General features: G+C 48.2%; 1 protein-coding gene across 2 annotated transcripts; it reads left to right on the plus strand.

Moving 5' to 3' along the window:
- The first annotated feature begins 244 nt into the window (after positions 1-244).
- On the plus strand, positions 245-11,203 carry LOC147225252 (guanine nucleotide-binding protein G(i) subunit alpha-1). 2 transcript variants are annotated; one of them, XM_086163051.1, is made up of 9 exons: positions 245-580; positions 4,826-4,868; positions 5,658-5,799; positions 6,716-6,873; positions 6,951-7,079; positions 8,060-8,189; positions 8,274-8,427; positions 8,719-8,911; positions 10,082-11,203. In XM_086163051.1, exons 1-8 carry the CDS (start codon positions 463-465, stop codon positions 8,907-8,909), a joined length of 1,065 nt encoding a protein of 354 aa, XP_086019177.1. In that variant the 5' UTR covers positions 245-462; the 3' UTR covers positions 8,910-8,911; positions 10,082-11,203. The 2 variants fall into 2 exon arrangements, with proteins under 2 accessions (XP_086019177.1, XP_086019176.1); XM_086163050.1 differs by having other exon boundaries at positions 327-580; positions 8,060-8,427; positions 10,082-10,779.
- The last annotated feature ends 5,033 nt before the right edge of the window (positions 11,204-16,236 follow it).

Consider the following 16,236-nt stretch of genomic DNA (forward strand, 5'->3'; position numbering starts at 1 on the left):
GAAAACCTCGCTGTTTCTCTTTTAATATCCTTTCCCGGTCAACCTGTTTACATGAAATGTGTGGCGCTCAACAGGCAGGTCGAGAAGCTGGCGCTTCTCAAAAGAAGCTTGTTGCTCAGCCGCGCATGCGCACTGGCCAAATCACGGCTATGTGAGCCGAACCGGAAGCGGACGCTCTCAGACGTCGATGCCCCGACACCCCACCATTGTGCGACTCCCTTCCGCGGCGGAGCTCCGAGTCCGAGAAGAGCCAGGTGCCTCAGCGGTGAAAACATCTCCCGTCGGGGGTTTTGAGTTCGGAGCCAAGGGCGTGCTTGAATCCCAACTGTTGGACTCGGACTGCCCCCTCCCTCCTGCTGGATGCTAGCTCGGTAGCTTCTGCGTGTTGTAGCGCTCGTACACCAAGTTGTTGTCTGCTCTACGGCTTCTTAAATCCACTCGGGGAGACCAGTCGAGGCGAAGATGGGATGTACCCTGAGCACAGACGACAAGGCGGCGCAGGAACGGAGCAAGATGATCGACCGCAACCTCCGGGACGACGGCGAGAAGGCAGCCCGGGAGGTGAAGCTGCTGCTGCTCGGTGAGGGGAAAGATGGAAGGGCGGCGCGGGGGGGGTCTATTTGCTGGAGCGGGGACCTTCCTTTCCACCGCTCGGCCGTCGCTGGAACCCCCGAAAGACCAAATCTTAAATGATTGAAATCACTGCTAACGCGGGTTTTTACCCAATCGGTCCCCGAAACGTGAGATAACCCTCCGGCTTGAACGTTAACTTTAACCCTAACTCCGACAGCGGCGGAACAAGTGGAGACATTTTAGACTTCTCATTACATGGGTGCTTGTGTAATTTGCCAGCAAATTAGGGTAATTTGTCTCTCTTTCCTTGTCTGGGCGTGAGTAAGATTACGATGAATAAGATAGTCATCCTTAAATGTTCACGTTTGTGTTCACTATGACGAGCCGCTACCGCCCATCCGTGGCGTGAAGCTGTTAAGCTAATTTAGCTAAGCCCTTAGCTACTTAGTACAAGCTAGTTGGGATTAGCTAGCCAGCCGGGAGTTAATGCTAAACAATGTACCGTCACATAGTTTTATCTTTAAAACGCTGAAATGTCCGGAAAACCGTCACGTAGGCCGGCGGGTGTTTTCGGCTTCCCTCACGATCACGTTAATCCGTGCAGGCTCTCGCCTTTTACTACGAGTGAGGAACTATTTTCGCCCATTTGTTCTCATCTGGTTCAAATATTTGCAGAGCTCGGCACACATGTCCCAATCTGTCTGCGGGAATCAATTATCGATGTAACGGATTTGGAGAAAATCCCAGTTATGCAGTTCAACTCGTCTGAAAGTATCTCATTTACATCAGCAAAGTCTGGGTAAAGCACAAGCTATTGAGGTTTTTTGAGCCCTGCAATGTCGTCCGGTGGGGGTGGGCGGGGGTGTTAGCCCGGTCATTTGAATAAGGTGGTCAACAGTCTCCCAGCCCCTTTCAGGAAAATAGATCAGGCAAATGTGTGAAGGAAATAATGAGATTGTGAAAATTCAACGTCGCTGCCACTGAATTCCAAGTGGATGAGTAAAACTGAAGGGACTCATGCATGAAAAAATCGCAGGGAAGGTAAGCCAAGGTACCCACCACACGTTTTTTTAATATGTGGGCCACAATACACTTTGCACTAATACTCATTTCTTCAAAATGATCTCCGTATTTACATCCTATTAAAGAAACTGCATCTCAGTGCTTCATGTGGAATTTTCTCCTGTCATTCGAAAACTTCTCCACGTTCACCCAAGTCTTTCCACTGCCGGTCGACGGTGCCCACCACAAATGACTCCCAGTCAGAAAAAGGCAGACGAGGGGGTTGCGTAGCAACGTGTCCAGCCCAGCTGACAGCAATGCAAATCTTTGGCAATTATGTACACACAACAGAAACAGCTAGTGCGGACTAACTGGATGTCTGCCTGGACCATGCAGTCTGCAAGCTGTTGCCACAATGCAAAAATATTCTTCATCATCTTTGAGCTAATCTCTGGTCAGACAGGGACGTGTGGTTATTCTCAGACGTGTTTTCACCAGCCTCAAACACTGTACTTTGGCCAGCCTGGCACTCTGTCTATGCAACAATCATTTTGAGGGACCTGATTTCATGCTCTCTGGATATATATTTATATCTATTTTTATGATATGTAGATCTCATTGTGAATTTATTGCCTGTCTTATTTATCAAGAGAGCGAGGGGCTGATTACTTTATTGATTCTTTCCGGAGATTTTCTGATACCCGTTTCCCAAATGACTAAATGTGTGTGTCAAAATCACGAAGAGAGTAAACACCAGAACTTTTTTGTTTAGTTCTTCAGTCACGCCTTAAATTACAGCCTACACGCTGTGCACATCGCTGTTTTATTGGTGTTTCTTCCCAAATATTAGCTGAAGATAACCGCGCGAACTAGGGAATAGCAGCCAGTGTCTGGCACCACACTCGTACATTGTTGTCTGCCCGGCTAGTATCCGAGATGATACCGACTTGAAACTACTGTTTTTAGTGGAGCAATTTCCTCAAATGATGGCTGTTTTTGAACTACACACACACACAAATGTAGCTCATAGATGCATTTTTTGTTTGTTTGTTTTTTGGTGTTTCTTAATATAAAGCTGCCGAAAAAAAAAAGTCTCTTATCCTGAGAGCGACGTGCATTTGCTAATCTTGAGCCTTACCACTACTTACTATTTCATTTTTTCTTATATAAACGCTAAGCTTCATGCTATCCGTCCTCACCGGGTCACCGGGGTTTGAATGTGTGTCTCTGTGGAAAATGTGTGTTCATATGTTTGAGGCAATACAGCTCTTAATCAGCGTTGTTTGGCAGCTTCGTATGGGACGATGATTTGATGAACAGTTCCCTTCACCAGGGAGCCGTGAGTCTCTGCAGAGATTAGGTAATTAAAATGTTGTGTGCTCAGCTAAAAACATGCTGTATCTCAGAGGCAGCTGAAGAGGCAAATGTAAGTCTCTGCGTTCAACACTTGTGTTATTCGCCCAAATTGTGGTGGCCAAGGTCCTACGCTCTGCTGCATTACCATATTATTTGTCACATTTTCTAATTGTGATTTCAAGTTTCTGCACTTGTGTACTTGTGTTGTATTTTGGCTCCACAGAAATCAAATGGCGTACATAGGATGCATCGGGCAGCCACAGCGCTGCAGCGCGAGGTTGTAACCCAGGGATGTTTTAGCCGTGTATAATCTCATTGAATGGGGGGATAGAGTTGATTAATCCAATTGCACTGTGACCTGACTAAGAAGGGACTAAGGCGCTTCTTCACTGCATCCGTTAGCTGTGTGGACAGTGATACACTCAAGGATGATGATGTTGTTTGTAAACATATCTGTGAATTCGGTGCTGATGTTTCTGTGTGATTGTGGTTTGTGTCAAATCTTATGTATAGTGGATTGCGATGAGTAGGGAAAAAAATAGAGCAAATTATTTTGTTGTTGTTCTAAATCTACTCCACAGTTGGCACAGAATTAAATCAGCCAAGTTAAGACTTGCTGTTGTGCTGTGACTTCATCCGTTTTTGGTTTCTTTTGGGGTGTAAATAAATAAATGTAAGCGTGAAAGGGAAGCAGGGATAAAGCTGTTCCCCTTCTGGTGACAGTTTTGGAATTGCCTCTGATGCCGGCCAGGATCAATATAAGCAGCGATCCAGGTCCATGCACCAGTGGTGGCCTTTTCTCAGTTGTTTTACCGTTGGGGACAATCCTTCCAATAAAACAGTTACACTATTTCATTTTAAGAGGGGACTGTCAGAATGCGTTGTAAAACAGTTCTGCAAACTCCTGTATTCAAAACCGGTATTAGACATTTCTGGAAAGAAGGAACTTTACAATAAAAGGCAACAAAGTATGCTTATTTACATAGATTTTTATGGGCATTTCCAGTATCGCTGATATATGAATGGCCATGTGTTTGATTCTGAACATAAAAAATGTAAATTCAAGTTTATTGGTCCATGGAGTTGAATCAGACCTGTGGCCGTCATCTGCATATCAGCCCATGAAGACTGACAAGGAACTATAAGCGGCTAGATCCTAGTTATCCTAAAACAAATAGATTAAAAAAACAAGACAAATGTGTATACATAGGTATTAAGATTGGCAAATAATTGTCCACACAAATACACATGTTTTATTTAGTTGAAAAATGTACAGTTTTTGTGACGACCCCGTGTGTAAAATTGAGGCCAGGGCCATTGAAGGTCCTTCATCGGACTCACTCATTTCGGATCAAATGCAAGGTGGCCAGCAGGTTTGAGGGGAAGCCTGAGCAGGTCTCTCCTCGAGATGCTCTGAATCCACTTCCCCGTGAGCATCTTGGAGTCCCACCTAAGGTTCCCTGCAGACCATGTGAAGATCCTGGCATTAATAGTGGAAATAGTAGTCCTATTTACACAACTACTGCTCAGTTCACTGTAGTTTCATAGCATGTTGGTGATTCCTATGGTTATGACCATATGCAGGATTGTTTTTTGGACAGCAAAGTGATTCCCTGCCTCTCGGACCATGTGGAAAATTCAAGAAAAACAATGTATTTGCAGCAGGATGTGTGAGCCCGGTGTCTGGCTGAGCCCTGCCACCCTGCAGAGGAAACTCATTTCAGCTGCTTGTATCTAGACACTCATTGTTGTGGGAACAACATGGGGCTCGTGCGTTTGTGTGTGACCACATTCAGACAAGTTCTTTTGGCAGCATTGCCTTTATCACTTGAATAGGTTTTAGAACAATGAGACCGGATCATGTCTATTATAATCTTTCTTTCCTCTCTTTCAGGTGCTGGAGAGTCGGGCAAGAGTACAATTGTTAAACAGATGAAGTAAGTCTACGTGACGACCGAACCACATCGAGTGAAACGAAGTCTGTGCGGATCCTGTTTATACAAATAATCGTCCGTTTGCGGGCACTTTTTTGGCTTTGTACACAACATGTTGATGTGCTGCGGTAAAATCTGGTGCCATTCGCCGTTACAGCTCCGACATCAACGTTGTCCCAGTACGAGGCATCCAGGGCGGTCTTATCTGCACTTCCCCTTTTGTTTTACATTGTTTATATGACTCAGCCCATTGATACGGATGTTTATTTAGCCATGGTCATTCATTTTTTAAAGTTCATTTATTAGCATTGAATTGCAGTTGCCAAACCCCGGTCAAGTTGCAGGAAGGTTTGGTTCGCACCGCAGCCGAGACACTAATCTACACAGCAGCTGTTGAAATCTGGACATTTTCAAACCTCAAATATGTCCTTTTTTTTTTTTTTTTTTTTTCAAGAAATAATTTGAAAACTATCAATTCCGTGAGATACAAATAACTTCTATGATCAGCTGTCCGCAATTGGGCGAGCAGGTTTTATTTATGGCTCTTTTCACGGTGAACGGTGTTTAATCGGATCCTCATTTAGAAAAAGATGTTACCCACTTCCCTCCAGTCTTGACTTATTTCACACACCAATGATTTCACAAAACACGGGGACCAGAAACGTCGCCGCCGTGTTGTCTTTCAACGCTCCGGCGTTTTCTCCTCGCGCATTAAGAGCCGACAAATCCCTCAATTTGTCTCACTTGCAAATCCACGGCGAGGCTTTACTAGCGGCGTGTCTGTGCAAACAGGATCATTCACGAGGCGGGCTACTCAGAGGAGGAGTGTAAGCAGTACAAAGCGGTCGTCTACAGCAACACCATCCAGTCCATTATTGCCATCATCAGAGCGATGGGACGCCTCAAGATTGACTTTGCTGATTCGGCCAGAGCGGTGAGTCAAGCAAATGGAGCTGGTATTAATGGTTGTTTTCAGGGGGTTGCTCGTATCCCATCACGCCACCCTTCCACCCGAACCGCTTCCCCACGTCGGCATATCACGCTCTCATTGGTCGTTCAAACCGGAGACGGCGCAGCAACAGCCAATCATAACGCGACCGCCGGTGCTTACACTAAACAAGGCTGTGCGTCCGGCCTCAGGTGGCGCTTTGCTTGTGTGTGGAACTGAGAGTGGGGGGAGGCGACTTGGGATTATGGTGAGCTTACTTGAACACATTTGTACTTTTCCTCGTACACCATTCTTTGTTTGGCCTCACGTGCACATGCCACGGGGACACTCCGCAAAGATGGCGAGCTGGGCAGAGTAATACCAAGAAGCCCTTACTTGGAGCGAGAGGCCAGGGACACTAAGTAGATGTGTCGCTGCACCAAAGTGAAGGCTCCTTTGCACACATTTCTGAAAAAACACTTTTGCATAAGAAATTGGCAATTTGTCATTACGACCAATTAATCCCAGAGTGAGTCTTGTACATAGTGTGTATATATAAGTTAAAGCCTGATTTTCTTTACGTCATCAGCGATGCTTGGACTCCGAACAGACAGTCATTCCCCCACAACAATCACCTCATTAGTTCTCAACAGGAATCTTGGCAATCAGTGAAAAGTGCAATTATAAGAAAAGTGGTCAAGATTACAGCAGAATTTCACTGATTGCAGTTACTACCATAATAGACAAGTTTAATTGACATATTTTGGGTTGGTTGGTTTTTCGTCAGCTGGTAGGCGGCAAAGACACTGCAGTCTACACAGCAGCGGATGAAATGTGGATATTCTCAAACTTCCTGAATAAAGTGCCTGGGATCTGTGTGAAAGTTGTTCGGGCTGTAATTGTGGGAGACGTGTCTCGGTAGGACGATGCGCGGCAGCTGTTCGTGCTGGCCGGCTCGGCAGAGGAGGGCTTCATGACGGGGGAACTCGCCGGGGTCATCCAGCGGCTGTGGAAGGACGGAGGAGTCCAGGCCTGCTTCAGCCGCTCCCGGGAGTACCAGCTCAACGACTCCGCGGCATAGTGAGTGGGACGCGCCGGCACGCCGCAAAGATCGAGCCGCCGCATTGACTGAAACCACGTTTTCCTCTCCCGAATAGCTATCTGAACGACCTGGACAGAATATCTCACGGGGCTTACGTGCCCACCCAGCAGGATGTCTTGAGGACCCGAGTCAAAACTACTGGCATCGTGGAAACACACTTCACTTTCAAGGACCTGCATTTTAAGTGAGCTCCGCCGTCGACCCCGCTCTCCGTCACTCGGCCTGATTTACGTCACCGTTTCCCCTTATTTAAGTCTCAGACCGATAATCTGTCCTCCTAATCCGTCCGAGACCGTAAAGTGGCGATTGCAAAAGGATTCGGTGCCTGACGGGAAGAAGAACCGAGGCTGTGATTAAGGATTACACTTCCCTGGAATAATCGTGTGAGCCATTGTTGAAAGAAGACAGTTGGGCGTCGGTAGAAAATTCACTGCAAGTTGTATAATTAAGGGAAGATCGATACAAGCTTTACTAGCCCTGTTGTGTTTTCTGCAACAAGACATAAACCCTGGTCTCTGACTTGAGAGGCTAAGTTCAAGGATTATTCCATATCCGCAGCAAAAAGATCAGCCAGGTTCATATTTACAGCGTTTAATCGCCAGCCACTTTTATTTCAGCTCGGTCACATGGTACAACTGCCACGGCCCATCACCTCCACGCTAATCAATGGTGATGGTTTATTTTCATTTGAGCGCCACATCATGGCCTCCCGTGCATCCAGTGGCGACAGACCATAACTCGGTAATTATGGGCCGTCTGGTAATTCATTGTATCCCAACGACCGGGGCAGTTTTCCCCCTCCCGGATCAATCCGCACAATAGTGTTTTAGCGATCCTGTCATTGAAACAATCAATAAACAAGCAGCCCGGCCGCTCCGCTCGTGAATCCTGGCCGTAAACAGCTCCAGGATTCCCAAGATTCCTTCTCGCGTATTCGCCTCTGGAAAGTTCCGCTCCTCAGCCGTCCAGCAGCTGATTTCTGCCCGCGCCACACCCAGATAGTATGAAAGTCTGCTGCAGGAGCCGCTATATTTGACAGAGTTGCCAGATAGTTGGTGCGAGGAGATCCCTTTGCATCATGTGTGGCTTGATATTCCTCCCAATCACACTGAGGAGATTACACGTGCAGGATAAATGGCTGCAATCTGCATGCGGTCTGCGCAGGATGTTCGATGTGGGAGGACAGAGGTCCGAGAGGAAGAAGTGGATCCACTGCTTCGAGGGAGTCACCGCCATTATCTTCTGCGTGGCTCTGAGTGACTATGACCTGGTGCTGGCCGAGGACGAGGAGATGGTAAGAGAGCGCCCTCGTTTCCGTGAGTCCCCTTTCCTTTTGAACCCTTTGAGTCCTCTAAGCACGGATCCGCTGTGTTTTCAGAACCGAATGCACGAGAGCATGAAACTCTTCGACTCCATCTGCAACAACAAGTGGTTCACGGACACGTCCATCATCCTCTTCCTCAACAAGAAAGACCTGTTTGAAGAGAAGATCAAGAAGAGCCCTCTCACAATCTGCTACCCAGAATACGTAGGTGAGAAAGACATGGGGTTTGGAGGTCTGCGGGGCAAAACCCCCGAATGCATCGTAGCGCCGAAAAAACAAACCCTCAGCAATGACACCTCCTTCGAGCCGAGGCACAGACTTCTTTAGGTCCGACACAAAGATTTTGCCGCTCGGCCGTGTGGACGTCCTGATTCTCCGCTGATCCCTGCAAGATGTTGACATATTTTCAAACTCCCCATTCTTGAGTGGAAGATGTTTACGTCGAGCTGTCGTTGCAAAGGTCAGGCTGTTTTCAGTGAACCCTCTCTGGTCCCCGCAGGCTCCAACACCTACGAGGAAGCGGCCGCCTACATCCAGTGTCAGTTCGAGGACCTGAACAAGAGAAAGGACACCAAGGAGATCTACACCCACTTCACCTGTGCCACCGACACCAAGAACGTGCAGTTCGTGTTCGACGCCGTCACCGACGTCATCATCAAAAACAACCTGAAGGACTGCGGCCTCTTCTGAAGGTAATGGGACAACCGCCGCTGCCCCATGTTTGGACAGCTTTGACCCCTCATTTAGGATTTAGACAAAGAAAATGATAATATCTGTGCTGGCCCCCTGGGCCGCTAGAACCGTTCCTCATTTCCGGGCCTTCCTGCCCTCTCGCTCCTGTTTCCTGGCGAAGTTCTCCAGTCGGTCTGACCTCCTGGCTCGGATCTGTATCCATCCGCTCCCGGAAGACGTTTTTCGTTTTGAACTCTGTTCCACCCCGTTCGCTAGTCGCGTTGCACTCCGCTCACCTTGTTTGACTGATGATGTGGAACCTCTTGGCTCTTCCGCTCCTCATACTTCCCGTCATTCCTCTGCGGGTTCCTCTGGTTTTGGTCCATCCGAGGAATCCTAATGCGGAGCGTGAGAGGCGTCTGGGAATGTTCTTTCGGAGGCGGATGCGGCCTTTCTGTTTCTAAAGACGTCTCCTAAAGACGTCTCGGGATCAGAGAAAAAGCTCCTCCCGTTGAACCTCCTGGACCGTCTTCCCTCGGCTCGGAGGCACGAGGGGCTTTTTTTTTTCTTCGCCGTGGAAAGAATGTTTTGGTGTTTCTTCGTTCACCAGAACATTCCTTCTTTTTTCTAAGAATGTATCCTATTACCGCTTTTAGCCATTCCTGAAGGCTCCCGCTATTATTTTGGCTCTTGTCAGACACGTCTTTCCAAATGTCACCCTGACAGCGGTGGTTGAAAAGCTGCCAAACAAAAATCCAGGTCTTGGCATGGGTTTCAGGCCTTCGCACGGCTTCATCTTAATAGAATCGTGAATCCGATCGAAGGGAAAGCGACTGTCCGAGAAGCCGCTCGTCTGCAGACGTCCGGCCCTGTCAGTACATACAAATATGTGGATCATAAATATGTTTAACACCCAGAGTCAGAGATGTAGGTCACCGCCGCCGTGGGGTCCTCGGGCCCTGGCGCAGAGGGGATATCGCAGGGTGCTGCTGTTCAAATGCCTAGAATAACTGAATCAGTGTAATTCACATGTGATGAGCAGCCGCTCCTCAAGAAGAGGCTGCGGTTTGAGGTCAACTCAGAATTTTCCCTTCGCTTATGGACTTCTGATATCCTCTGTGACCTCAGTAGTTTCCTCCTCTCATCCTGACCCTTACGTGTTCTTCCTCTCTCTCTCTCTGTCTCTCCAGGCAGCCGGTGGTCGACTTGGCGAGTGACTAAATTCAAGGGGAGTCTAAACTTCGTAGACGCTGCTTAGAATGTCACTTTTAACCTCTTATTAACTTATGTTCATCTCTAAAAGTTTTAAAGACAGAGTGTAGAGAAACATTTTTGTGTAAAATATTTGTACAACTGTCTCTGGTCGGGGATTTTTCACAATTTTTAAAAATGTGTTTGTTTTACCTATCATTTTATTTTATTATTTTTTTTTTAATTTTTATATTGAAAGGGGGGGGCCTTGATGTTTTTTGTCCACGATTCAACACTTTGGTTTGCTTGTAAGTGCTCGTGCCTTGCATGCCTTAGTTGCAGTGTTTTTAAGTTGCCGTAGATGTTAGCTGTTAGCGTTCCGCTCTAACCAACGGGCCCCTGTCCGTTTTTTTCTTTTTTTTTTTTTTTTTTTCCTCTCTTTATCGTCAGCCATCGTTTTGCCTCCTCGGGACGAATCCAGCGCGACACACTACAGACCAATTCACCCTGACACACTGTGAGAGCGCCACGCAAACCCCCCCCCCCCCCCCCCCCCAAACACACACACACACCTGCGGTTTGCACGCGTGCTGCCGGTGTGAGTCGTCGTCGTCGTCGTATCTGAGACCAAAAGCCTGTGTGAGTGATTGGGCATGAGTGGATGTATGCACGGTGTAAAAAAAAAAAAAAAAAAAAAGGGACTTAATTCCACCACTCGTCATCCTCTTCAAAGTTTTTATTTTTCTAAGGGACCAAAAATAAGCCACGCCCCAATTAATCCGTGCACGTCGGCTCCCCGCTCCCCCCCCCCCCCCAACCCCGACCCCGACCCCCAACCCCGACCCCACTGCATGATGAAGGAAAGGCGAGCTTTGCAAAGAGGATGCCGAAGGTGGCCTTGTAGCAGTCTGTAGGACGGCAGGGATCTGTGTTCACCGCAGAGATCAGCGGCGGGGTAGAAGTGCTCGGCTCTAGACCACGATCTGTGATGGTTTCAAGTTACACCCCCACCCACCCCACCCGACCCCCAGCCCAGCCCTCGGTTTCCATTGGATGGGGACATCTTCATCATTTTGCTAATAAAAGAGCTGCTGTGGTTAAACCACGGCACCTTATGCAACCCTTTTGTTTTTCCGCTGTCTTCTTTTTGGGACGAAATGTTTTGAGTATTCGACGGCTGCTGTCGGGAGTGCGCCCGAAACTCAGCCGGCAGAGAGACGGTCACGGGTCAACCGGGGAGATCGTAAGAAAGTCGCAACAATGTAAATGTAACCGATTTTTATATTTTCTTTCTGTCTGGACCGAATGGTCACGGCAGACGGCCCCACCTTGAATTAAAGATATTTTAGAAAAACAATTATTCGGAATAAAACCGTGTGAACAAATAGACTGACTCTCTTACAAATCATTTATCTTTTTAAAATGAATCCGTTCTCAGATGGGTTTGTTTCCTCTCATCACCGCTGGACCGCTGAGTCAGACCTGCTGGCTGAGGACAGACCTTCTGACTGAAAGCCTCCCAGGCCTTCCATCTTTTCCTCCAGCTGCTACTGAACTGCATAGCAAGCAGCGCTCTCCAGTGTCCGCAGGAAGAAACTGCACGTAACGATCTAATCGTCGATCTTAATAGATTGTTCCTGTCTGCCGGAAAACCCCAACATTAGGTCCAATTAATCCCCATCGAGACAGAGCACTGATTTTCCCCTCGGCTGTGATGGACTTTTATTGTTCTGGGCAATAGAACTCAAGCTCCTCCATAAACGTGTCCGGCTCATGTCTCCAAGACGCCGCGCCATCGAAGCTCTGAGCACGGCGGCGAGGCTTTTGCCGAGCGGCCTCTGCCTCGGGGAACCGTTGTGCAATTTAGTCATTATGTTAATCCCCATATCCCTCCCAGGGAGATCAAACAGCCCTGATATGGCATTTATTCTTGGGGTGGAGGTGGAGGAGAGGATGGTGATCACACTGGACGAGGGAAAAGAAGCCCCGTATGAACCGGAAATGTGTTTGAACCACCGGGAGCCTCTTGGAAAGACGAAGTCCAGGAAGAAAGGCCATGTTGACGAGGCCTGAAGCAAAAGTATTTAAGCTTGGTGTACTCTGTTTCAGTCCATGTATGGGGGAAAAACTAATAATCCCCAGTAGTGTTTTTGACAACACATACACAACCTATGCAGTTAGACACTGATTACCAAGGAGTGTGATGACGGTAACGTATCATCTAGTGGTCCAGTGAAAATATGCAAAGACTCCATGTGAATGAAACAGGAGGTGCAACAAACCAGAAGTTCTTCTCCAGGACTCCACAGCCAATCATCTGCCTCTGCCCAACCCTCTCCTCTCACATCATCTAACTTCTTGCCTTCTTCCTCGTCTCAGGTCTTCCTCCAGACCTCCCAGCGGCTTCAACCTCAGCATCCTTCTTTGCAGATCTTCTCCATCCCTCTGTCCATGACCAAACCATCTCAGTGTGACTTTATCTCCAGAACATCTGACATGTGCTGTCCCTCTGATGGACTCCTTCCCGATCCTCTCCATCCTCCGAACACCAAAAGAGGAACTTGCACCTCCAAACTAGACGCCTCTCTTCACCTCTCTCTTTTCCATCTGATGTGAGTAAACATGATCGTCCACCTCAGATCTCTGTTCTTCGCTCTGATGGACCAACAGGTGGCGGTGTTGCTGCTGCATCCGCCAGTCAATGCCAAGAAGAAGAAGAAGAAGAAGAAGCAGCGTCTTGGGCGGGTCTACGTCCTGGATGCGGGCCGCAGCCTGGAGCTCTGTTGTGAATGCGTGGACAGCAGGTCAGACTGTGAGCCTCAGCTCCAGCAGGAGAGCTCCGAAGCGTTCCTTCCCTCCAAGGAACAGTCTCATGCAATAATCCTGCCTCCTCTCCACCTCTTCACAAGATGCAGCTCCATTCCTCTCTCCTCCCCCTGAAGGGTGGGCCCGCTGCAGAACACGCCGAAAAGCACTTTTATGATTTCATCCTCGGCCACATCTGGGATTTAAATTATACACGAGGTTGTTTTTCAGCGCCGGCGCCTGCAATCCAATCACGTCGCCCACACGACGAGAAATGGAAGCTCGGCTCCAGCACATGGCCCACACCGAACACGACCCCCTCCGTCTTTGTCCCGCCGCAGCGTAAAATGAGGCTCTTTATCACATCAGGCTTTTATTGGGTTTCAGAATGACGCTGCAGAACACGGCCGCCCGAATGCTTCTGCTCATTTCATGTCCTGGACTTTAGCTGCATCATCTGATGATGCGCGGGGTTTGATGCAGACGTGGAGCCTGATCTTCTGCCCGTGGAGATCCCGAAGGACCGCAAACACTCTGTGTCTCCAGGCGTGATGTTTTATTGAGATATGAGTTATACGTACACATTGGCAGTGTTATACGCGGGTGTGAAGTTTTCTCTGCAGCAGAATGGTGAGGCTACTGAGGTCGGAGGTGGAGAAGGTGGAAGGTTTCGATATTCCAGAGCAATGGAGAGGGTGGAGGAACATGTGCAAGAAAGGAAAAGGTGGAGAAGACGGAGGTGAAGTGCTGGTTAGTGTCTGGTTTGGAGGCACTTAGGAGAAGACAGGAGGCAAAGCTGGAGGCAACAGAGATGGAGATGTTGGAGGTTCCTCTTCGGGAGTGAGGAGGGTGAAGAGGATCAGCAATGAATCCATCAAAGGGACAGAACATGTTAGATGTTCTGGAGATAAAGTCGCACAGGGATGATGACGATCTGGATAGAAGGATGCTGAAGTTGGAGGAGGTCTAGAGGAAGACCAGAGAGGGGGTTTGTGAATGGAGGGGGAAGAGGAGAGGGTTAGATGGAGGCAGATGATCGACTATGGAGACCCAGAGAAGAGGAAGTCTGCTATTCATGGGCTTCAAGTCTCCACTGAAAACCCAGCGTTTTATCTCCTGGGTGAAATGGCCTTGCGGGTGGTTTGGTTCCTCCCCCTCCTCCCACTGCGACCGACCCCGCTGACACCAGCCAGCCGAGCCCTCGGTCCTTCTGGAGGATCCAGATCTTGGAGGGGTTTTGCGATCACATGCGTCCTGCAGAATTTAATCTCGCTGTGAGCTCGAAGAAAAAGCCAACATGATTTAATTCCCTTAAGCTATTCAGTCTAATTAACTTTGTGTGTGTGTGTGTGTGTGTGTGTGTGTGTGTGTGTGTGTGTGTGTTTATGTGTGTGCCAAAGAGATTTGAGAGTGATTTTCAAACTGGCGCTCCAGTCCAGCACACCCTGGTCTTCCTAACTGCTGCTGCTGTGCAGGTCTCCTCCACCCTGAAGATGAAGAAGGACCTCCTTCCACCATGCCTGTAGCTCTGGAGGTGGATAAAAGCTACTGCTTATCCTCCGCCGCTCCCTCTCCTTCTCCAAAACCTCCAAGCTGGACAGGTTGAGGGCGTGGAAAGCCAAGGCGACCCCCTCACCACCAACCTGTCCTTTCTTCTCCAGCTATGATCAAACACCTGATCGCTCCTCGGCAGCAGATGTAGGGCTGAGGCTCGGTGCGGGAGGCGGGGAGGTAAATCCATATAAGCCGCGTGGAGAGAGCAGACCGTCCATGCCTGCTGTCGCTGGCAGGCCTCTCAGGGATGCTCAGCACCTCCCCGTCTGGGAAGATGATATGACGTAATGGCGGTCGTGGCGAGCTCCTCGCTCGACATCCCGTCCAGAGGAGAACCTCAGGGTTTGCTTGAATTTAGATGCCAGCTTTGACGGTCGATGGCGTCGTAGCTGGGTGTTCATTGGAAGCCGCTAAGCTGTGGAAGCGAGCAGGTGGTCAAGATTCATTTTAAAGAACGTGTGACACAAACCAACACGAAAAAAGGAATTCTGATGGTGTTTGAAGGCACCGTCATCTAAAGGAGGAGTTTTGGACAACAACAACATTCAGATGTTATGGACTCTCAGCCATTCTGTCCTGCACTCAGGGTCACAGGGGGCGGAGCCTATCCCTGCCAGCATTGGTGAGAGGTGGGGTTCACTCTGGACCAATCACAGGGCCACTTCTAGAGACGTACAACCATTCACTGTCATTCAATTCCGGTCGATTCCACTGGATGACCAGGACATTCATTCATCCACACAGCTGGATACTGAAGCTCCTGCATGTGTTTGGCTTCCAGCGGTTCTCGGCAGGAGTTTCCAATGCTCTCACTTTGGTTATTATCGTAACTACGGTATCTAGATCACTGTTTCCCAACCTTTTTGGAGCCACGGCACATATTTTACATCAGAAATATCACATGGCACACCACCAAATAAATATATCAAAAACATTTTTTAACGAATCAGAATGAAACCGTTGTCTCAATTTACTTAGTGTGAAATCTAATATATGTAATATCTGTAGATTCATCAAGATGCAATGCAAATTTCCCACTGATGTGCAACTTTTCCAGAACACTTTTTTGCAATGTCCGAAGACATGTCATCAATATGTCTGAAAATGGTATTATCTGAGAGAACTCGGGCTATTTCTTTATCAACGCCAGAGCCGAGCATGTCTTCCACAATGATTTTGCCGGCAGGTAGTATTAATGTTTTGCTACGGAGTGTGGCTGTTTGGATTTAGAGATGAGTTCAGCAACTTTATAGCAGCTTTCACTGCTTTCTCACTCCTCTTGGTAGTTTTCAACAATGCTGCCTGTTTGTTTACGCAGATACAAGTACTTTTTATCTTAAATATGTATCACGCAAAGCGTCACTAATCACTCTGATACACAGATGCACAGGTTAATTCACTACCCGATGCCATCGAATGGGCGCGCTGCCCACATAGTCGTGGGAAGACACATTATTTGCGTTGGATAAATAATTTTCGGACCAATCAGGTGAAAGTGGGCATTTTTCCACGGCACACCTGATGATCTCTCACGGCACACTAATGTGCCGCGGCACAGTGGTTGGGAAACACTGATCTAGACGTATTTTTTTTCTTCTTCTGGTCGTCCTCAACCAACAATTTGACGTTCATGTCACCCGGTACCGTGTGACCTACATGTCAGGACACTGTGGGAGTCCACTACCGTTCATGGATTATTCAAGGCTTGCAAATGCACAGAGACCGTGTAGGTTTGGTTGGGAGGAAACTCGGATTACAAAAGCGGCGGCGTATCAACCAAAACACACTCTTGAAG

The sequence above is a fragment of the Fistularia commersonii genome, chromosome 17 (assembly GCF_037954325.1).
Source record: "Fistularia commersonii isolate RoL2024-O1a breed Wild chromosome 17, RoL_Fcom_v1.0, whole genome shotgun sequence".
Classification (NCBI taxonomy): Eukaryota; Metazoa; Chordata; class Actinopteri; order Syngnathiformes; family Fistulariidae; genus Fistularia; species Fistularia commersonii.